Raw genomic sequence first — 23,701 nt, forward strand, 5'->3', positions numbered from 1 at the left:
TTTAAGGTGAAAAGCAAGAGGATTTGAGGACCACATGTTTTTCACCCAGAGGGTGGTGGAAATCTGGGATGCCTGGGAAGACAGTGGAAGCAGAAAACCTCACAACCTTTCAGAAGCACTTGGATGAGTGCTTGACATATCATAATGTGCAAGGCTGTGGATCAAGTGGTGGGAAAGTGGGATACTGTGGATATGTTGGCACAGGCTCAACGGGCCAAAGGACCTCTCTGTATTGTCTAAATCTATGACCCTAGAGGTTGGACAGGTGGTTGAGGGAAATTGGAACACAGAGGTATAGGAACCAGAGCAGGCACACAGCACCTGGACTCGTGTGGAGAATAAAAGCCCAAGGTGTCCCTGTTCCTATAATTTTTCTTAATCTCCTTTATTTAAACTGCATGTCATGGAACTACAAGCTAAGATACTGGTGCAAAAGTCCCTAAGTAGCTATCTTAGGTGCATTGCAATATTTCCCCACTCAGTCCCTCAGTAGTGGACTTGCATGCAGCAAGACATGAGGCCACTTTTTTCGGATGAGATCGTATCCCAAAATCCGAACAGAAAGATTATCCCTTGTATTTATTCTGCAAATTTGTATTTTTCTCCACATTTGTACCTTTAACTTTTGCTGTCTCTTTGGCATTTTAGATTCTGCACATTTATTTCTAGCAAAATTGAATATCAAATTAGGGATCTTTTGCTCAAGTTGTTCAAGCTGTAGGTGTGACCATGTCTGGAATACCTCGTACAGTTTTGGTCTCCTTTGGGGAAGGTTTACTTTGTGTGATGCTTGGGGTGAAGTGGAGGGAGGCTTAGAGAAAAAGGTTGGTCAGGTCGAGTCTGTATCGAATAGCATTTAGAAGAATAAGGAGTGATCTTATTGAAAGAGGTATGACCTTTAGGGCTTGTGACAGGATAGATACTGAGGGGATGGTGGATGAGTTTTAGGATTGGTGTTTAATAAGAAGGGGTCTTCATTTAAGATGGAGATGAGGGGAATTTCTCTCTGGCAGTTGTGAGCCTTCTAGAGTGTTGGATGTTATTAAGGCAGAGGTAGACGAATTGCTGATGAACAAGTGGGTCAGTATATATTGGGGATAGGCTGGACTGTAAATTTGAGACCGCAATCAGCTACAATCTTATAGAATGGCAGAGGAGTTTGAGGGGCCGAATGGCTTATTCCTAATCTGTATTTTTGTATATGTTGATTTATTCGCTGCCAGCTTACGCAACCATGCACTTTAAAGAGGGAGTGACTGGTTAATGACCAAGTCCAGATCCTTCAACTGTTTCTCCTGTCAAACCAATCCAGAGGAACTGAAGCCAATTGGAGCACTTCAGTAGTTATCTGTCTGAGATCACCTGTCTTGGCAATGAGATTGGATCTTCTGATGTGACGGTAAGATCTTGCATTTATCTAGCATCCTCCCAAAGGATTTTCCAACTAAAGAGTTGATGCTGAAGTACGGTCAGTATTGTAACAAAGGGAAACACATTGCAAGGTGTCAGAAACAGAAGAATAGTAACAGAGATATAATTTGTTCAAGTGAATTTTAACAATAGTCTATACTGGTACTTAAGCATTTTTATTAAGTTGCATGGAGTTTGAATAAGAGGCAACATATTTTGTGCACGTATCTTTGCCCACATCAGAAACTCATTGTATGCCAATCAGAGTGGGAAGCTTCAGATTGATATGGGGAGGGTGGGTGCAACTCCACTGGAGATTCCTGGACGCCCTCACCTCACGACAAACCCTCTTTTAAAATGAAAGCCAAGTCTCCACTCCTCTAGAACTTCATCACATCTTGAACTGCATTGACTGCTCTGTATGTACACGCACGCAGTTGCTATTTGGTGCAAGCCCACAATCAGTCAGCAAGTAGTAACAGGAATGACTGAATGATCTGCTTTTGTTGGTGTTCATTGAAGGGGAAATGCTGCCAGGACAGGGAGACCGTTCCCTTTCAGTAGTTCCTTGAGATCTTTAACCAACAGAACAGCAGATGGGATCTCGGTTAAAGAGATTGCACCTCTGGTCCCTGAGCACTGCAGCAGATTATCAGCTTAATTATGAGCACAGTGGGGTTTATACTTGAAGCCTTCGGAGTCAGAGGTGAGAGGGCTGCAAGCTGATCCAAGCTGACACCACAGTTGCTGTTGGAGAAGTTCAAGCTGATCCAGGTGCCATGTCTCCAGCACTGTGTCCATGCTACACAATAGCCATGTTTGTTTTTTTAAAGAAACCTTTCAGTGAAACAGTTTTCCTCTTTTCATTTGCTGATGGTACAGAGTGCGATTCCGTTAGCCATCTGGCAACTCAATAAGTGGTCATTTTATTCACATTTGGACCTTGATGGTGTGTGGCAGCACCAATGTGTTGCCAGGCAGAAGTAATGTTTCAACTTGGAGGTTGATGAGCATTTTGATTCAGGCCTACTGCAGACCATTATGTGTATTGTTTGATCTTGTCTGATGGTATTACTGGGCAAGTCAGATCCCAGAATGAAACTGGTTTGATAGACCATCTTTTTCTTGTCTTTTTGGTTAGTTAATGTGGTGGTCAGTTACTGAGATATAATAGTGTGAGCTTACAAACTTTCTTTAGCATAAAAAAGAAGATTTTTTTTGATAATTCCAAGCTATTGAAATATGCGGACAGGTAACAAGATCTAAACACTCAGCAAAAACAAAGTTCATTTTTTTTTCTGATGCTATCATTTACAGTAACTCGAGTCTGCCAAAATGGCACTCCTCTCTTCTCTGTTTAAGATTCAACTTAGTTGACTCTTGACAACTTACTTGTCATGGACTGTGGAGACAACTTCATGAGCCCTTCCCAAATCTACCGAGGTCAACTTTTCCCCACACCTGAGAGCTGAAATTTCCTCAGTTACAATAACCTGCAAATTTCCAACCAAACTCTCCCTTCTTGGAGCTTTACGAACTTAACCTCCTGCTGAGGTGATTTGTTCCCTGAAATATCCCAACTGCTAGGAGAGAAAGTAAATTCCCTTCTGCAGCCTGATGCTTTATAAAGTGAGTTAGACAGGAAAACACATGCAACCATCCAAATTATGAGCAGGAGGACGTTCAACCACTTGAGACCGCTCTGCCTTTCAATAAGGTTATGGCTGATCTGATTGTGAACTCAAATCCATATCAACATTCCTGGTAATTTTGTGCAGGTCTCTCTGGTCCATGGCTAGTAGCATCTTCCACATGCAGAAGTTAATGTGTCCATACACTGGGCAGCATGCATGGGATTTCTGAGTGACTGATAGATCATTGATCCATATTGCCACCTGTCGTGAATAGTCTTTCAGCTCTGCTTAACAAGCATCTATTTACTTGTGCCTCAAAAGTAATCAAAGACTTTGCTTCCACTACCTTTTCAGGGGGCGAATCCCAAAGATTGCGACCCTCTGAGAGAAAACGTTTTGCCTAATCTCCGTTTTTAAATGGGTGACCCCTGACTTTTAACCTATGACCCCAGTTTTAGTTTCTCCTATACAAGGAACAATCTTGTCCTATCCGGACTCTTCAAGATTTTATGTGTTGCCTCTTACTCTTCTAAGCTCTAGGGAATACAAGCCAACCTCCTTCGTAAAACAGCCCGTCCAGTCCAGATATTAGTCTGGTATACTTCCCTGAATTGCCTTCAATGCATTTACATTCTTCTGTAAATAATATGACCACTACTGAGCAGAGTACTCCAGATGTAGTCTCACCAATGCACAACTGTATAATGGAAGCGTAACCTTCCTACTTTTGAATTCAGTTCTCTTTGCAATAAATGATCTTGTTTTATTAGCTTTGCTAATTATTTGCTATCCCTGTGCATTAACCTTTTACAATTCACACACAAGCACACTCAGATCCCTCTGCATCCTAGAATTCTGTAATCGCTCACCATTTTGATAACATGCTTTCTTTATTACTGTTTCCAAAATGGGCAATTTCACATTTTCCCATACTATCCTCACTAACACTAAGCCTAACACTGTTGCCCATTCACTTGGCCCATCAATATCTTTTTGTAACCTTGCATCCTCTTCACAACTTATTTTCCTAGCAATCTTTGTGTTATCATCAAATTTGGCAACCATAGCTTGCGCTCTTTCATCTACGTTTTTGACTTAAATTATTAACAGTTGAGGTCTCAGCATCGATCCCTGTGGCACACCACTCGTTACATCTTGCCAACCTGAAAAAAACAGATGTACACCTACTCTCTGCTTCCTGTTAGCCAGACAATATTCTGTCCATGCCAACTGATTCCCTATATACTATGAGCTGTAATTTTCTGCAGTAACCTTTGATGTAGCACCTTATTAAATGCAGTCTGGAAGTCTAAGTACAATGGTTACCGTTAACTTTATCCACAATTATCTCCTCAAGATAGGTCAAATGTGATATCCATTTTATAAAAGCAAGTTGACCCTGCCTAATTACTTTGAACTTATCGAAGTTTCCTCTTATAGCTGCTTTTATCGTAGCTTTGATCATGTTTCCTATGGTAGATGTTAAGCTAAGTGGCCAGTAGTTTCCTGTTTTTGGTCTCTCTCACTTTTTGAATGATGTAGTTACATTTATTATCTTACAATCTAATGAGATAATCCCTAAACCTTGCATTTTAGAAAATCAAAACTAATGTATCTCGTTATCCATATTTAAGACCCTGGCATTTGTAAGCCCACAGCTACCACAGTTTACTCAGTATCCCTTTTCTGGTGATTGTGATTTTCTTGAGTTTCTCTGTCTCTTTCATTTCCTGATTTATCACTGCTTAGAGTCATAGAGCTGAAAATGTGTTGCTGGAAAAGCGCAGCATCCAGGGAACAGGAGATTCGACGTTATGCCCGAAATATCGAATCTCCTGTTCCCTGGATGCTGCCTGACCTGCTGCGCTTTTCCAGCAACACATTTTCAGCTCTGATCTCCAGCATCTGCAGACCTCACTTTCTCCTCAGAGTCATAGAGATGCACTTGACAACCAGATATCCCAACTGTCCATGACAACCAGATATCCCAACCCCTCTCACCCTAAACCTATGCTCTCTAGTTCTGGACTCCCCCACCCCAGAGAAAAGTCTTTGCCTATTTACCCTATCCATGCCCCTCATAATTTTGTAAACCTCTATAAGGTCACCCCTCAGCCTCCGATGCTCCAGGGAAAACAGTCCCAGCCTGTTCAGCCTCTCCCTATAGCTCAAATCCTCCAAACCTGGCAACATCCTTGTAAATGTTTTCTGAACCCTTTCAAGTTTCACAACATCTTTCCGATAGGAAGGAGACCAGAATTGCACGCAATATTCCAACAGTGGCCTAACCAATGTCCTGTACAGCCGCAACATGACCTCCTAACTCCTGTACTCAATACTCTGACCAATAAAGGAAAGCATACCAAATGCCTTCTTCACTATCCTATCTATCTGCAACTCCACTTTCAAGGAGCTATGAACCTGCACTCCAAGGTCTCTTTGTTCAACAACACTCCTTAGGACCTTACCATTAAGTGTATAAGGCCTGCTCTGATTTGCTTTCTCAGAATGCAACACCTCACATTTATCTGAATTAAACTTCATCTGCCACTTCTCAGCCCATTGGCCCATCTGGTCCAGATCCTGTTGTAATCTGAGGTAACCCTCTTTGCTGTCCACTACACCTCCAATTTCATTTATCTGTAGTGAAGACACATGGAAAATATCTGTTAAATTATATTGCATTGGTTCATGGAATGTGGGCGACACTGGCTTGGCCAGCACTTAGAGCCCATCTATAATTGTGCAGAGAGCATTTAAGAGTCAACCACATTCCTTTGAGTCTGGAGTCACACGCAGGCCTTCCTTAAAGGACAACAGTGAACCAGATGGGATTTTCCAACAATGTTTCATGGAAAAAGGGGCAAGTGCATTGAGTAAAGGAGTTGGGAGATCATGTTGCGGCTGTACAGGACATTGGTTCAGCCACTTTTGGAATACTGTGTACAATTCTGGTCTCCCTGCTATAGGAAGGATGTTGTGAAACTTGAAAGGGTTCAGAAAAGATTTACAAGGATGTTGCCAGATTTAGAGGGTTTGAGCTACAGGGATTGGCTGAATCAGTTGGGGCTATTTTCACTGGAGCATCAGAAGCTGAGGGGTGACTTTATAGAGGTTGATAAAATCATGAGGGGCAAGGATAGGATAAATAGACAGTCTTTTCCCTGGGGTGGGGGGGTCCAGAACTAGAGGGCATAGGTTTAAGGTGAGAGGGGAAAGATTTAAAAGGGACCTATTGGACAACTTTTTCACAGAGTGTGGTGTGAGTGTGGAATGAGTTGCCAGAGGAAGTGGTGGAGGCTGGTACAATTGCAACATTTAAAAGGCATCTGTATGGGTGTATGAATAGGAAAGATTTAGAGGGATATGGACCAAATGCTGGCAAATGATTAATCTAGGAAAAGCTGGTCAGTGTGGATGAGTTGGACTGAAGGGTCTGTTTTCGTGCTGTACAGTTTTGTGATTCTATGACTCTATTAGGTCAAAAGGCCCCTGAGATGGAAATGTGTTGCTGGAGAAGCGCAGCAGGTCAGGCAGCATCTAGGGAACAGGAGAATCGACGTTTCGGGCATTAGCCCTTCTTCAAGAATGCCCTCACCCTCCTGGAATCAATGGAGATTGCCTTCCATGCATTGCCTTGCCTTCCTGAGAAGAACAGAGCAGTGTAACAGCCATCCTAATTTGTTCCTCTACTGGTGCTCCTGTATATCAGTGCTAGAAAAGAGGCAGTTAGGTGATATAACAAAAATCGCATGCCTGGATTGGCACGGTTGAGAGTTGTGGCAACATCAGGCGGTAGGGACTGAGAGGAAGAGAAATATCTTCAGCTGGAGCTTGGTGAGCCTGTGGAATTCTCTGCCATGGAAGCAGCAGTTGAGGCCAAAACATGGAATGTCTTCAAGAAAGGAGTTAGATACAGATCTGAGGGCTAAAGTGATCAAAGGGCCTGGGGGAGAAAGCAGGAAGAGGTTACTGAGTTGGATGATCAGCCATGATCATATTGAATGGGGGAGCAGATTCAAAGGGCCGAATGGCCTGCTCCTGTTCCTAGTCTTGGTCTTTCTGTCTCAGCTGACATTTGGGGTGTTCGTGACTGAAGAGTCTGCAACTGTGTCAGTGAAAATAAGCAACCTTTGTTAACAATCTACAGACAGGATGGAGCAGGACGTTTCGAGAACCTTCCAGACTCTACATATATATATGCTCATAAGTGGTCTTGTGCAAATATCCATTGCCTGCTCCAGTTATTTACCACAGAGAGTTGTCAAGGCCGAGTCATTAAGTTTATTCAGGGCTGAGCTAGGCAGATTTTTAATCAGCAAAGGAACTAAGGTATATGGGGAAAAGACAGGAGTTGAGGATTATCAGATCAGTCTGATGACAGAGCACCGTCAATGGGCCTAATGGTCTACTTCTGCTCCTCCCTCTCATGGTCTTCATGTCCCATGCTGGGGAGATAGGCTGCTATTTGGTGCTGCATTTCCTGTGCTTTAAAAGTAAATTAAAGCCACAAGTGCAGCCCTGACTCCAAGCCATTGATCGCCAGGATTTGTCAATACTCACTTTACCACCATTAAAACAATGGGCACGAAATGCCAGGATGTTAAATGTCTTCAAGGCAGAAATTGATAAATGCTTAATCTTACAAGGAATTAAGTGCTATGGGGAGAGTGCGGGTAAGTGGCATTGAAATGCCCATCAGCCATTGAATGGTGGAGTGGACTCGATGGGCCGAACGGCCTTACTTCCACTCCTGTGTCTTATGGTCTTATATTATTTGGTGGTTGTGGGGTTAGGGTGGCATATGTGGTTATGAGGGAGTGGATCCCAGGCCAATGTGTTATGAAACACATTTGCCAATTTGCAGTTTAGTACTTTATTATTATGTTCTGTTTGTTTAATGGGCATATTTCCCTGTAGTTACTCCATCCAGTAAATTCCACCAACTGCATATTCTTCTGTGTTGCTTGTAATAAATGCAAGAATTAATCTCGAGTTACCAAGTTATAGGTCCCGCTGAAGCAAGGATAACTCTTATTTATTATCTAATTACATTGTCATAAATCAGACCGAGCTCTCTGTAGGTTTGCTGCCCTGATAATTAAATGGTTAAAATTATTAATGGCAAAAATATGCTTGTGTATAATACATTCTGTTCCATCATCTTGCTGTGTAGCTTAATAGTCCACACGGTCAAAGCTGAGCTGTAAAATGATAAGCAGGAGAGTACACAGTGCATAAGCCCCGGTAATGAAAAAATTTAATCAAACCTAGTGGTGTATACAAGAATTATTAGCACATTTCAGTTCCTTAACTTATTGAAATGTCAAATAGGATACATCTTGGGTTACAGCCATCCCTATTGAAAAACCATTCAAAAGGAGCATAGATTAAGTTGCCTGCTCTATTGCTAAGTATCAGCCGTTTTGGTTTACTAAAGTACAGTGCAAAATACCATTGCACTTGAAATTTGCCAGGACTACTTTACAGCACTCACAGAAGATGCCCGAATATACAGCAACCTTTCTTACTTCCCTGAATAAAGCCTCTATTCTGCTACATTGTGCAGCAAGTCATCAATATAGGGACAGCAATAGCAAGTGATTGAATTTAATAGCTGATTTGTTTCTGCTGCTGTTCATCTCTCATTTGATTTAATTGCGAAGACACAATTAAGATGTACAGCACGTGATTCCTTTTTGTCCCTCCAACTCCTTTACAACCGTAGAAATTTGTCATCTTGGCTTCTGAGCACAGATTGTGAGCAGGACACTAACCACCCACAAGGGAGTGAGGAGCCGGAGTGGTTTGTGAAAATGAACTGGGGTGCTCACCTTCAAACGGAGCAGGTCAAATTAAATCGGAACATCGTGTGACCGAATCACACAGGGGTAGCTTCCATCTTGCATCCCAGAGAGATTTCTATGCCCAGAGTGTGGGGAGAATGTTCAGCTTGATAACTGTGGAGCGGTGAAAGTGGAGCATTGGGCCAATAAAGGGAGGCTTGATGTACACACAGTGGAGAAGGGAAGAGAGGAATGTGGACTGGATGGGTAGTAGTAGTCGGGGGGAACACAGGCATCCACAGACATTACAATTCCATGAAGAGCCTGTTCTCAATATTTGGCTGTGAATCAGTCCCCCTGACACTCTTGACTTTCGGCTGCCCGGCTGCAGAGGAGGTTTGAGCCAGTTCATTGACTTTATCCTGGGGGTTGTTTCTGGGCCTGGATACAGTGGTCATGAACAGGTTCAGGCAGTGGACTGCAGGCCGACTTGTTAATCCACACTGCTGGCCTTACCCCCATGCTTGCCGCCATGCCAGGGTGCCCTGGAGAGGGAGCACACAGTATCCAACTGGCACACTCTCCAACTGGTGGCTACCATCAGGGCTGCAGTGCATTATATCCACCCGCCCCCCCCCCCCCCCAACTCCAAAACAAAAGTTTAACTCAAGTTTTATACTCTTCTTCAGACAATTTTTGTTACAGTGCCCCTTTAAAGGGCAATTACCTTTTTTATCAGTTAAATTATTTTAGTATTTCTTATGGGTTTTCAAAATAGCATTTGTGCTGGTATTGACTACTTGGTTGAAATATCCTGTTTTTGACAGTGGATTTTTAACAATTCTCCCTATTGAATTGCTGCAGATCTCATGGCCCTATCTTTTCTCTGTAACACCTTTTCAGTATTTTTATTTATTGGTGAGATGAGTGTGCTGTTGGCAAGGCAAGTGTTTACTTTGCCCTTTCCAAGTTTGTCCTGCAGAAGAGGGTAGTGCTTCTAGAGCTGCAGCAGTCCATGTGGTGAGGAGACACTCCCACCGTGCTGTTAAAGACGATGTAACAGGTTTTTCACTCTGCAACAATGAAGGGACAGTGGTATAGTTCCAAGTCGGTACATGGTCTGGTATCCTGGATGCTGTTGTCACGATATAGTGCATCATTCCTCTTGAACAATAATTAATAATCAAATTGTAATGTAACATTTCTCATTTTCTTTTACAAGATATACCTATATATCAGTATGATTGTTCATTTTCTTTAATATGACTAAACAAAATTAAAAATCAACTTTAATAGTCAAGCTGAACGTCTCATGAGTCTTTTGTGGTTTATAGTCGGTTTTCTTTTCCAAACAAATGTTGTTCATTGTATCACTCAGGTGGTAAAAAGTTGAACCTCTCTTCTGAGCTGAAGTCAGCCTGTGGGTCTGGTGCCTGCTCCTCAAGCATCGTGTCACAAAGCTTCTGGGTATGTTTCTCATCCCACCCACTCTCTGCACCTGTCTTCGACTAGTTCCTTCAGCTTCCTGCCGTGCCCACACTGCTTGGTTCCTCGCATTTTTGCATTTCCTCTTTAAACACTCCAGCATTTCTTGCAGTCTGTTATTAGCCTCCAGTAAATCATTTTCCATCTGTGACATAGTATTAAGCTGCCTCTGCAGTTCACGAAAATGCTGCCTGATCAGCACTGTCAATCTTTTCCTTTTCCCTTTTTTTTAAACTTGAAGCTTGTGCTGTTGATGCTTGGACTTGAGGTTTAGGATCGTCCTGTTGGATGCATCCTATGCTCACTGTACAACTTGAAATTTCACTTCCATATGTTGCTTTTCAGCTTGCTGCATCAGGGCCTGTTCACCCTTCCGTCAGCAAGTTTAATCTCCAGTTCTAACTTTTCACCTTGGAGTGCAAAAACAAATCTTCTGTATCTCCTATCGTTGCTCAAAATTGACTCCATTTTCTTTTTGTCATTCAGTACTAGATTTGAGAGGTTCAGGATCTAACTGTAAGTCATCCATTGGGCTTTGCACCTTATCTCCCGCAACAGTAGAATTGACTCAATCTGTAGGCTTTAGATCAGAGTTTAGATCAGAGCGGTGTTGGAGCCAGTGTTTAGATCAGAGCGGTGTTGGGGCCAGAGTTTGGATCAGAGCGGTGTTGGAGCCAGAGTTTAGATCAGAGCGGTGTTGGAGCTATAGTTTAGATCAGAGCGAGATCAGAGCGGTGTTGGGGCCAGAGTTTAGATCAGAGCGGTGTTGGGGCCAGAGTTTAGATCAGAGCGGTGTTGGGGCCAGAGTTTAGATCAGAGCGGTGTTGGGGCCAGAGTTTAGATCAGAGCGGTGTTGGGGCCAGAGTTTAGATCAGAGCGGTGTTGGGGCCAGAGTTTAGATCAGAGCGGTGTTGGGGCCAGAGTTTAGATCAGAGCGGTGTTGGGGCCAGAGTTTAGATCAGAGCGGTGTTGGGGCCAGAGTTTAGATCAGAGCGGTGTTGGGGCCAGAGTTTAGATCAGAGCGGTGTTGGGGCCAGAGTTTAGATCAGAGCGGTGTTGGGGCCAGAGTTTAGATCAGAGCGGTGTTGGGGCCAGAGTTTAGATCAGAGCGGTGTTGGGGCCAGAGTTTAGATCAGAGCGGTGTTGGGGCCAGAGTTTAGATCAGAGCGGTGTTGGGGCCAGAGTTTAGATCAGAGCGGTGTTGGGGCCAGAGTTTAGATCAGAGCGGTGTTGGGGCCAGAGTTTAGATCAGAGCGGTGTTGGGGCCAGAGTTTAGATCAGAGCGGTGTTGGGGCCAGAGTTTAGATCAGAGCGGTGTTGGGGCCAGAGTTTAGATCAGAGCGGTGTTGGGGCCAGAGTTTAGATCAGAGCGGTGTTGGGGCCAGAGTTTAGATCAGAGCGGTGTTGGGGCCAGAGTTTAGATCAGAGCGGTGTTGGGGCCAGAGTTTAGATCAGAGCGGTGTTGGGGCCAGAGTTTAGATCAGAGCGGTGTTGGGGCCAGAGTTTAGATCAGAGCGGTGTTGGGGCCAGAGTTTAGATCAGAGCGGTGTTGGGGCCAGAGTTTAGATCAGAGCGGTGTTGGGGCCAGAGTTTAGATCAGAGCGGTGTTGGGGCCAGAGTTTAGATCAGAGCGGTGTTGGGGCCAGAGTTTAGATCAGAGCGGTGTTGGGGCCAGAGTTTAGATCAGAGCGGTGTTGGGGCCAGAGTTTAGATCAGAGCGGTGTTGGGGCCAGAGTTTAGATCAGAGCGGTGTTGGGGCCAGAGTTTAGATCAGAGCGGTGTTGGGGCCAGAGTTTAGATCAGAGCGGTGTTGGGGCCAGAGTTTAGATCAGAGCGGTGTTGGGGCCAGAGTTTAGATCAGAGCGGTGTTGGGGCCAGAGTTTAGATCAGAGCGGTGTTGGGGCCAGAGTTTAGATCAGAGCGGTGTTGGGGCCAGAGTTTAGATCAGAGCGGTGTTGGGGCCAGAGTTTAGATCAGAGCGGTGTTGGGGCCAGAGTTTAGATCAGAGCGGTGTTGGGGCCAGAGTTTAGATCAGAGCGGTGTTGGGGCCAGAGTTTAGATCAGAGCGGTGTTGGGGCCAGAGTTTAGATCAGAGCGGTGTTGGGGCCAGAGTTTAGATCAGAGCGGTGTTGGGGCCAGAGTTTAGATCAGAGCGGTGTTGGGGCCAGAGTTTAGATCAGAGCGGTGTTGGGGCCAGAGTTTAGATCAGAGCGGTGTTGGGGCCAGAGTTTAGATCAGAGCGGTGTTGGGGCCAGAGTTTAGATCAGAGCGGTGTTGGGGCCAGAGTTTAGATCAGAGCGGTGTTGGGGCCAGAGTTTAGATCAGAGCGGTGTTGGGGCCAGAGTTTAGATCAGAGCGGTGTTGGGGCCAGAGTTTAGATCAGAGCGGTGTTGGGGCCAGAGTTTAGATCAGAGCGGTGTTGGGGCCAGAGTTTAGATCAGAGCGGTGTTGGGGCCAGAGTTTAGATCAGAGCGGTGTTGGGGCCAGAGTTTAGATCAGAGCGGTGTTGGGGCCAGAGTTTAGATCAGAGCGGTGTTGGGGCCAGAGTTTAGATCAGAGCGGTGTTGGGGCCAGAGTTTAGATCAGAGCGGTGTTGGGGCCAGAGTTTAGATCAGAGCGGTGTTGGGGCCAGAGTTTAGATCAGAGCGGTGTTGGGGCCAGAGTTTAGATCAGAGCGGTGTTGGGGCCAGAGTTTAGATCAGAGCGGTGTTGGGGCCAGAGTTTAGATCAGAGCGGTGTTGGGGCCAGAGTTTAGATCAGAGCGGTGTTGGGGCCAGAGTTTAGATCAGAGCGGTGTTGGGGCCAGAGTTTAGATCAGAGCGGTGTTGGGGCCAGAGTTTAGATCAGAGCGGTGTTGGGGCCAGAGTTTAGATCAGAGCGGTGTTGGGGCCAGAGTTTAGATCAGAGCGGTGTTGGGGCCAGAGTTTAGATCAGAGCGGTGTTGGGGCCAGAGTTTAGATCAGAGCGGTGTTGGGGCCAGAGTTTAGATCAGAGCGGTGTTGGGGCCAGAGTTTAGATCAGAGCGGTGTTGGGGCCAGAGTTTAGATCAGAGCGGTGTTGGGGCCAGAGTTTAGATCAGAGCGGTGTTGGGGCCAGAGTTTAGATCAGAGCGGTGTTGGGGCCAGAGTTTAGATCAGAGCGGTGTTGGGGCCAGAGTTTAGATCAGAGCGGTGTTGGGGCCAGAGTTTAGATCAGAGCGGTGTTGGGGCCAGAGTTTAGATCAGAGCGGTGTTGGGGCCAGAGTTTAGATCAGAGCGGTGTTGGGGCCAGAGTTTAGATCAGAGCGGTGTTGGGGCCAGAGTTTAGATCAGAGCGGTGTTGGGGCCAGAGTTTAGATCAGAGCGGTGTTGGGGCCAGAGTTTAGATCAGAGCGGTGTTGGGGCCAGAGTTTAGATCAGAGCGGTGTTGGGGCCAGAGTTTAGATCAGAGCGGTGTTGGGGCCAGAGTTTAGATCAGAGCGGTGTTGGGGCCAGAGTTTAGATCAGAGCGGTGTTGGGGCCAGAGTTTAGATCAGAGCGGTGTTGGGGCCAGAGTTTAGATCAGAGCGGTGTTGGGGCCAGAGTTTAGATCAGAGCGGTGTTGGGGCCAGAGTTTAGATCAGAGCGGTGTTGGGGCCAGAGTTTAGATCAGAGCGGTGTTGGGGCCAGAGTTTAGATCAGAGCGGTGTTGGGGCCAGAGTTTAGATCAGAGCGGTGTTGGGGCCAGAGTTTAGATCAGAGCGGTGTTGGGGCCAGAGTTTAGATCAGAGCGGTGTTGGGGCCAGAGTTTAGATCAGAGCGGTGTTGGGGCCAGAGTTTAGATCAGAGCGGTGTTGGGGCCAGAGTTTAGATCAGAGCGGTGTTGGGGCCAGAGTTTAGATCAGAGCGGTGTTGGGGCCAGAGTTTAGATCAGAGCGGTGTTGGGGCCAGAGTTTAGATCAGAGCGGTGTTGGGGCCAGAGTTTAGATCAGAGCGGTGTTGGGGCCAGAGTTTAGATCAGAGCGGTGTTGGGGCCAGAGTTTAGATCAGAGCGGTGTTGGGGCCAGAGTTTAGATCAGAGCGGTGTTGGGGCCAGAGTTTAGATCAGAGCGGTGTTGGGGCCAGAGTTTAGATCAGAGCGGTGTTGGGGCCAGAGTTTAGATCAGAGCGGTGTTGGGGCCAGAGTTTAGATCAGAGCGGTGTTGGGGCCAGAGTTTAGATCAGAGCGGTGTTGGGGCCAGAGTTTAGATCAGAGCGGTGTTGGGGCCAGAGTTTAGATCAGAGCGGTGTTGGGGCCAGAGTTTAGATCAGAGCGGTGTTGGGGCCAGAGTTTAGATCAGAGCGGTGTTGGGGCCAGAGTTTAGATCAGAGCGGTGTTGGGGCCAGAGTTTAGATCAGAGCGGTGTTGGGGCCAGAGTTTAGATCAGAGCGGTGTTGGGGCCAGAGTTTAGATCAGAGCGGTGTTGGGGCCAGAGTTTAGATCAGAGCGGTGTTGGGGCCAGAGTTTAGATCAGAGCGGTGTTGGGGCCAGAGTTTAGATCAGAGCGGTGTTGGGGCCAGAGTTTAGATCAGAGCGGTGTTGGGGCCAGAGTTTAGATCAGAGCGGTGTTGGGGCCAGAGTTTAGATCAGAGCGGTGTTGGGGCCAGAGTTTAGATCAGAGCGGTGTTGGGGCCAGAGTTTAGATCAGAGCGGTGTTGGGGCCAGAGTTTAGATCAGAGCGGTGTTGGGGCCAGAGTTTAGATCAGAGCGGTGTTGGGGCCAGAGTTTAGATCAGAGCGGTGTTGGGGCCAGAGTTTAGATCAGAGCGGTGTTGGGGCCAGAGTTTAGATCAGAGCGGTGTTGGGGCCAGAGTTTAGATCAGAGCGGTGTTGGGGCCAGAGTTTAGATCAGAGCGGTGTTGGGGCCAGAGTTTAGATCAGAGCGGTGTTGGGGCCAGAGTTTAGATCAGAGCGGTGTTGGGGCCAGAGTTTAGATCAGAGCGGTGTTGGGGCCAGAGTTTAGATCAGAGCGGTGTTGGGGCCAGAGTTTAGATCAGAGCGGTGTTGGGGCCAGAGTTTAGATCAGAGCGGTGTTGGGGCCAGAGTTTAGATCAGAGCGGTGTTGGGGCCAGAGTTTAGATCAGAGCGGTGTTGGGGCCAGAGTTTAGATCAGAGCGGTGTTGGGGCCAGAGTTTAGATCAGAGCGGTGTTGGGGCCAGAGTTTAGATCAGAGCGGTGTTGGGGCCAGAGTTTAGATCAGAGCGGTGTTGGGGCCAGAGTTTAGATCAGAGCGGTGTTGGGGCCAGAGTTTAGATCAGAGCGGTGTTGGGGCCAGAGTTTAGATCAGAGCGGTGTTGGGGCCAGAGTTTAGATCAGAGCGGTGTTGGGGCCAGAGTTTAGATCAGAGCGGTGTTGGGGCCAGAGTTTAGATCAGAGCGGTGTTGGGGCCAGAGTTTAGATCAGAGCGGTGTTGGGGCCAGAGTTTAGATCAGAGCGGTGTTGGGGCCAGAGTTTAGATCAGAGCGGTGTTGGGGCCAGAGTTTAGATCAGAGCGGTGTTGGGGCCAGAGTTTAGATCAGAGCGGTGTTGGGGCCAGAGTTTAGATCAGAGCGGTGTTGGGGCCAGAGTTTAGATCAGAGCGGTGTTGGGGCCAGAGTTTAGATCAGAGCGGTGTTGGGGCCAGAGTTTAGATCAGAGCGGTGTTGGGGCCAGAGTTTAGATCAGAGCGGTGTTGGGGCCAGAGTTTAGATCAGAGCGGTGTTGGGGCCAGAGTTTAGATCAGAGCGGTGTTGGGGCCAGAGTTTAGATCAGAGCGGTGTTGGGGCCAGAGTTTAGATCAGAGCGGTGTTGGGGCCAGAGTTTAGATCAGAGCGGTGTTGGGGCCAGAGTTTAGATCAGAGCGGTGTTGGGGCCAGAGTTTAGATCAGAGCGGTGTTGGGGCCAGAGTTTAGATCAGAGCGGTGTTGGGGCCAGAGTTTAGATCAGAGCGGTGTTGGGGCCAGAGTTTAGATCAGAGCGGTGTTGGGGCCAGAGTTTAGATCAGAGCGGTGTTGGGGCCAGAGTTTAGATCAGAGCGGTGTTGGGGCCAGAGTTTAGATCAGAGCGGTGTTGGGGCCAGAGTTTAGATCAGAGCGGTGTTGGGGCCAGAGTTTAGATCAGAGCGGTGTTGGGGCCAGAGTTTAGATCAGAGCGGTGTTGGGGCCAGAGTTTAGATCAGAGCGGTGTTGGGGCCAGAGTTTAGATCAGAGCGGTGTTGGGGCCAGAGTTTAGATCAGAGCGGTGTTGGGGCCAGAGTTTAGATCAGAGCGGTGTTGGGGCCAGAGTTTAGATCAGAGCGGTGTTGGGGCCAGAGTTTAGATCAGAGCGGTGTTGGGGCCAGAGTTTAGATCAGAGCGGTGTTGGGGCCAGAGTTTAGATCAGAGCGGTGTTGGGGCCAGAGTTTAGATCAGAGCGGTGTTGGGGCCAGAGTTTAGATCAGAGCGGTGTTGGGGCCAGAGTTTAGATCAGAGCGGTGTTGGGGCCAGAGTTTAGATCAGAGCGGTGTTGGGGCCAGAGTTTAGATCAGAGCGGTGTTGGGGCCAGAGTTTAGATCAGAGCGGTGTTGGGGCCAGAGTTTAGATCAGAGCGGTGTTGGGGCCAGAGTTTAGATCAGAGCGGTGTTGGGGCCAGAGTTTAGATCAGAGCGGTGTTGGGGCCAGAGTTTAGATCAGAGCGGTGTTGGGGCCAGAGTTTAGATCAGAGCGGTGTTGGGGCCAGAGTTTAGATCAGAGCGGTGTTGGGGCCAGAGTTTAGATCAGAGCGGTGTTGGGGCCAGAGTTTAGATCAGAGCGGTGTTGGGGCCAGAGTTTAGATCAGAGCGGTGTTGGGGCCAGAGTTTAGATCAGAGCGGTGTTGGGGCCAGAGTTTAGATCAGAGCGGTGTTGGGGCCAGAGTTTAGATCAGAGCGGTGTTGGGGCCAGAGTTTAGATCAGAGCGGTGTTGGGGCCAGAGTTTAGATCAGAGCGGTGTTGGGGCCAGAGTTTAGATCAGAGCGGTGTTGGGGCCAGAGTTTAGATCAGAGCGGTGTTGGGGCCAGAGTTTAGATCAGAGCGGTGTTGGGGCCAGAGTTTAGATCAGAGCGGTGTTGGGGCCAGAGTTTAGATCAGAGCGGTGTTGGGGCCAGAGTTTAGATCAGAGCGGTGTTGGGGCCAGAGTTTAGATCAGAGCGGTGTTGGGGCCAGAGTTTAGATCAGAGCGGTGTTGGGGCCAGAGTTTAGATCAGAGCGGTGTTGGGGCCAGAGTTTAGATCAGAGCGGTGTTGGGGCCAGAGTTTAGATCAGAGCGGTGTTGGGGCCAGAGTTTAGATCAGAGCGGTGTTGGGGCCAGAGTTTAGATCAGAGCGGTGTTGGGGCCAGAGTTTAGATCAGAGCGGTGTTGGGGCCAGAGTTTAGATCAGAGCGGTGTTGGGGCCAGAGTTTAGATCAGAGCGGTGTTGGGGCCAGAGTTTAGATCAGAGCGGTGTTGGGGCCAGAGTTTAGATCAGAGCGGTGTTGGGGCCAGAGTTTAGATCAGAGCGGTGTTGGGGCCAGAGTTTAGATCAGAGCGGTGTTGGGGCCAGAGTTTAGATCAGAGCGGTGTTGGGGCCAGAGTTTAGATCAGAGCGGTGTTGGGGCCAGAGTTTAGATCAGAGCGGTGTTGGGGCCAGAGTTTAGATCAGAGCGGTGTTGGGGCCAGAGTTTAGATCAGAGCGGTGTTGGGGCCAGAGTTTAGATCAGAGCGGTGGTTGGGACCAAGTTTAGATCAGAGCGGTGTTGGGGCCAGAGTTTAGATCAGAGCGGTGTTGGGGCCAGAGTTTAGATCAGAGCGGTGTTGGGACCAGAGTTTAGATCAGAGCGGTGTTGGAGCTAGAGTTTAGATCAGAGCGGTGTTGGGGCCAGAGTTTAGATCAGAGCGGTGTTGGAACAGGAGTTTAGATCAGAGCGGTGTTGGGGCCAGGGTTTAGATCAGAGCAGTGTTGGGGCCAGGGTTTAGATCAGACCGTTGTTGGAACAGGAGTTTTGATCAGAGTGGTGTTGGATCCTGAGTTTTGATCAATCTGTAGGCTGTCCGACTGTAGCAAATCCAAATTCTCTTTTCAATTGTCGGAGCTCTCCTTTTTGCTCTCCCCTCACTTCTATTGATACTTCATGCAGGGGACAAGTCTGGATCAATAGGGCTGTGAAATTCAAATCTTCAAAGCATCAACCCATCTCGTCAAAGCACTCTGTACTCTCTGGACTGTCTGTCTTGATTGGCACTGATTTTTTTCCTACACAGGACTACACAGTCTGACTGATTCTCAGCAGTTCTCTCCCAAAGTGGATCTCTGCACTTACTGAACCAAAGAACATTGTAGCACTGAAGAGACCATTGAATGCATCATGACTTTGTCAACTCTGCAGAAGAGTTATTTATTTTCTTCGACTCTCCCGCCTGTTCTTCACACCCAACAGGAGATGATGGAGACAGCCCCTCGAGAGTTACTGTTCCAAATCTAATAAATGCAATTCAAGTGTCCGCTTTCAGGCGAACTGTTGGCTGTTATTGTGAAGCCCGTTATTTGAAGGCCATCTGCAGACTCTTGAATAAGGTGTTGCTAGGTCACAGTCCTCCTCATTGGCATACGAAATACTTGACTTTACCTCTTCTTTCCAGCGTGAAACACAATGAGAAAAGCATATGGAGAGCATGAAGACGTGCACCATCATTGACTCAAGGAGGCTATACTGGTGTAATACGCACGTTGTCTGCACCATACTGAATAAATCCTGACACTATGCATATTGTGTTCTAAGAATTCTTCACTGTGAATAGATCAGTCAGAGAAGATGTTGTATTCAGAGATGCCAGGCTGTGTGCATTGTGGTTTGTTTGGTTTGAACATTGAGGACTGGTTCGATCTGGTGATCTGTGCTTTGGTTTCTATCACCCAGTTCATTCTTTGGAGCTGTGGTTTCACTCTGGCTGATTAACCACAATGCTTGGGCCCCCGTATCTCTCACATCTTAGTGGCAGGGCTGCTGGATACTGTCCATCTCTAGTTGTCCTGAGACAATGATGGTGGGCACTTGATTTGAACTGTTCCTGTCGTGGTGTTGGGGAGGGAATTCCACCATTCGCCTGGTGACAGTGAAGGAGCAGGGAGATGTGTCTCAGTTGGCAAGGTGTGTGACTCAGAATGGAACTTGGAGGAATTGATGCTTGTGTTGCTTTGTGTTCGGAATAGTCCTGTGCGAGGGAGGTGTTGCCAAATCACATCTTGTGAGTTGCTGCAATGCATTCTGCATGTCGTGCATAACACAGTGGTGACCGGCAGCTAGATATCAAATCCTGTATTAGGCACTGTGTCATGGAGAGCATGCAGGTCCTTGCATGTGTAGCTGGCAGTTCCTAGACAAACGATGAATGTTGTTAAATTAATGCAATATTTAGTAAGTAAAAAATGTGTTTGGTCACCTTTAAGCTGTTAACAGTTAGGAATTGAAGCAGCTGATGTAATAAATATTAGTGGTATCCTGTGCAAAAGGAATTGTTAGCATTCAAGAATAGTTATTTCTCTAGTGCCATTACAAGAACCTTATTTATCAGTCAGCTATTAATCTTTTGAATTCTGTGCTCCAGATGGAGTCTGGGTCATTGACTACATTGAAGGCTGTGTTGGATTTTTGACTGACAAAGGAGTTGAAGATTATGGATGTGAAGGAGAGCAGAGTTGAAGCTACAATCATGTCAGCTATTATCTTTTTGAATGGCGGAACAAATTTGAAAGTGCAATGGCCTACTTTTATGCCTTTTTATTAATAATCTGCTGTAAAGTTTGTCACTGTCAGACTTTTGCTTTCCCTTTGTCTTCAAACTTTTGTTTTCTCTTCCCTCTTCCGTGAAATGTCGGTGTCACTGTGAAAATCGGCCTTTCTTGCCCGTTCCTAATGGCCCTTGAACTGAATGGCTTGCTCGTCCATTTCAAGGGGCAGTTAAGGGTCAGCTACATTGCTGAGAGTCTGGAGTCACATGTAGGCCAGATCATGGAGGGACAACAGATTTCCTTCCTGAAAAGGTATCAGTAAGCCGCTAGGGGTTTTGTAATGATCAGCAGTGGTTTCACAGACCTACAATCCCTGTAAGCTTTGCTGGCACAGGGCTTAGAAGGAATGAGAGTAGCTTCTTTTACAATGATTCTACATTTATCATTAAATGAATTGAAATACTCCCAGGTGTTGTGGAGGGATTGCAACCTGTGTCCCACAGTGGTAGCCTCTATCTCTGGTCCAGTGATGTTCCCTGCTGCCCCATCATTAATAGAATCCCTACCGTGTGGAAGCAGGCTCTTCGGCCCAACAAGTCCACAACGACCCTCCGAAGAGTACCCCACCCAGACCCATTCCTCTACTATTCTACATTTAACCCTGACTAATGCACTTAACCTACATATCCTGAACTCTATGGGCAAGTTAGCACGGCCAATTCACCTAACCTGCACATCATTGGATTGTGGGAAGAAACTGGAGGAAACCCATGCAGACACTGGGAAGATGAGCAAACTCCACGCAGACAGTAGGGCTTTTGCCCGAAACGTTGATTTTCCTGCTCCTCGGATGCTGTCTGACCTGCTGTGCTTTTCCAGCACCCCACTCTTGACTCTAATCTCCAGCATCTGCAGTACTCACTTTCTCCATGCAGACAGCTGCCTGAGGCAGGAATCGAACCCAGGTCCCTGGCACTGTGAGGCAGCAGTGTTAGCCAGTGAGCCACCATGCCGCCCTCTAATCTTATCATTCACTTCCTGTAGGTAGGGCTGGGCAAAATAGGGTGGGAACTAAGAGGAATTTTAATGGTTGCTTTGCTTTTGGAGACAGAGTGCTTTAATAGCTAGTCAAGCTTCAAATCAATCTTGATTGGTGTGCCTTGGCTCCTAACCAAATGGAAAGGAAAAGTTGATGGTAAAAGAGGTCGGGCTTAGATTGCTGCTGTCAGCAATCCTTCGGCTGTGATAAGTGTCCAGTATCCACATCCATCTTCCTTTTTGTTCCCCCAAGTTTGACAACAAAGACTGGAGGTATTTCCCTTTGACTTCCATTGCCGTTGGCTTTGAGTTTGTGGCTTAATCTGTCTTCAGCCCACATGCAGATGCTGTCACCTGAACTTTGGCTATGTCCATGTCTGTGATGTAATCTGGAGCCAACGGTTCTGGCAAAAAACCCAAGCTGTGCGCCAGTGAGCAAGTGGATCGGCACATTATCACTGATTCCTTTTAGCCATTTGCTAACATTTGAGGGCAGTATTTGTACTGATATTGAAAATTTGCTCAGTCAGCCTAATGGCTGGGCAGTGAGTAACTGAGTGAAGCTGTTGTAGGCAGGGCCCTGGTTCAATCCTTGCTCAATCCTGACTTAGCTGTTTAGCGGTGAGAAAACAGTAGCAGCATGTAAAAGAATGCAGGACAACACAGTGCCACCATGATTAACACTGCTGCCTCAGCACTAGGGACCCAGGTTTAATTCCTGCCTTGGGTGACTGTGTATGTGGAGGTTGCGCATTCTGCCTGCGTCTGAGCGGGTTTCTGCAGGGTGCTGCGGTTTCATCCCACAATCCAAAGATGAGCAGTTTAAGTGGATTGACCTAGCTAAACTACCCATAGTGTCTGGGGATGTGCAGGTTAAGTGGATTAGCAATGGTAAGTGTGGGGTTAGGTGATAGGGTAGGGGCTGGGGCTGGGTCTGGGTGGATTGCTCTTCAGGAGGGGTGGTGAAGAATCGATGGGCCCAACGGCCTCCAACTGCACTGTAGAGTTTCTGTGTTTCTATGCAAGGAAGCACATTAATTAAATGAAAGTACTAATTACTTAATGGTGAAATTTCTTGCACATCACTACATTATCTTTAGCTGCCTAGGCCCCAAACTCTAGAACAGTATCTATCTCTAGCTGATGCTGCTTGGCTTGCTGTGTTCTTCCAGCCTCCTGCCTGTCTACTCTGATAATGGTGACTGGCACAACCAGATGTCAATCAGGATACAGGTAGTTCTTCTATAACACAATGGTGGCGTTCTTGTGCAACCCCACATTACAAAAGAACCGCGCTTTAGAAACAGCGCTTAAAGTGTTGGCAATGTAACTGAGTTACAGTTAGCACATATTTTAAAAGTTCATGCTTTAGAAACAGTGTTCATCAATCGCGTTAGAGTGAATTTGTGTTAACAAAATGCGCGTTATAGCAGAATGACTTGTTGCTCAAAGAGGTACAAATTATCACTTAAGGTAAAATTTCTGAATGGGGATTCCCATCATAGCATCGGAGTCATGAGAAGAGCTTAATGCAGCATATTGTCCATGATTTCCAACAGGGAGTGAGCCCACTGGATCATGATATGGGCTCCCTGTGGTACCGGTTTCATACTGGAAGGGGAAAACATATCCTTTACTCCAAATCAAGACTTCACAAAACAAAAGCGATAGGTTTGCTGTCATAACAAAAGATTCAAGGTGATTGGAAGTGGGATAAGCTTAAAAATTCAGTACAGTTCTTACCTAGTTGATTATGAACGTTCATATGTAAGCCTCCCTCTAGTGGGTTGAGTGCCTATATTTATGGACATGTTTCAAGAAGATCTCCAAAGCTGCATCACCATGTAAGTTCCAAAAGAATCCTGCTACATTTATTGAAAGGCTTTGTCAGTGTTACAGAAGGAGCTGTGAAGAGATTGATGGTCATAATTTGAAGTCTTAAGTTTGTAAGTCAGCTGGTTTACTGAGCTGTCCAATTGCACTGCAAAACGACAGACCCCCCTACAGGAATTTGTTCATGTTACCGATGCCAGTTTAGCCCCTTGAGTTCATTTTCCCAAAGACATTTTTTTATGCAGCATTTTGCCATTCGGTCATCATGGTACAATCCATAAAACTGCGTTAAATATCAGGGCATCCTCAATCAAGATTGATAGGGTAAAATGATTAGAATGGTTGACCTGTGGAAAAGTAAAGAAACAGAATTCATATTGATGTTGTGGCATTTTAAATATTCTTTTGCTTTTGGTATAGCATACAAGAGATGAGAAAGATAGGGTTGGGATAGCAGCTAGACCCTGTGATGAAAAGCAATGTACTTAATGTTTGCAGTATATTTTCAATCCTGCATTCTGTTCTTCCACAGAAATCCTGAATGGTGGCATCTATATTGACCAGAACAAATTTCTCTGCTATGTCAACACCATTCATTGGCAAGATATCGTGCGTGACCCTCTCAGTACAGATATTATCATAGTTCCCACCAACACCACCGTGGAGTGTAAGTAACAAACTTTCAAATTTCTGATCAGATAGGACATCGAGACAAAGGTGTCTTTCACAAAGGTTCCATTTCATATCAAACAAACCTTTAACATTATCTGAAATGATTGAGGAATGAGGTTATAGGGAACACTTGTTGAAGAATCA

The 23,701-nt window shown here is 46.7% G+C and overlaps 1 protein-coding gene across 1 annotated transcript in view; it reads left to right on the forward strand.

Annotated features, from left to right (window-relative positions):
- Nucleotides 1-23,701, forward strand: part of LOC122551916 (receptor tyrosine-protein kinase erbB-4-like) — a 958,043-nt gene that overhangs the window by 583,958 nt on the left and 350,384 nt on the right. The window contains exon 4 of the mRNA XM_043694485.1: nucleotides 23,418-23,552. Within this exon, the coding sequence (XP_043550420.1) occupies nucleotides 23,418-23,552 (135 nt within the window). The remainder of the gene's footprint in view (nucleotides 1-23,417; nucleotides 23,553-23,701) is intronic.

The sequence above is a fragment of the Chiloscyllium plagiosum genome, chromosome 7 (genome assembly GCF_004010195.1).
Source record: "Chiloscyllium plagiosum isolate BGI_BamShark_2017 chromosome 7, ASM401019v2, whole genome shotgun sequence".
In the NCBI taxonomy this organism is placed as follows: domain Eukaryota; kingdom Metazoa; phylum Chordata; class Chondrichthyes; order Orectolobiformes; family Hemiscylliidae; genus Chiloscyllium; species Chiloscyllium plagiosum.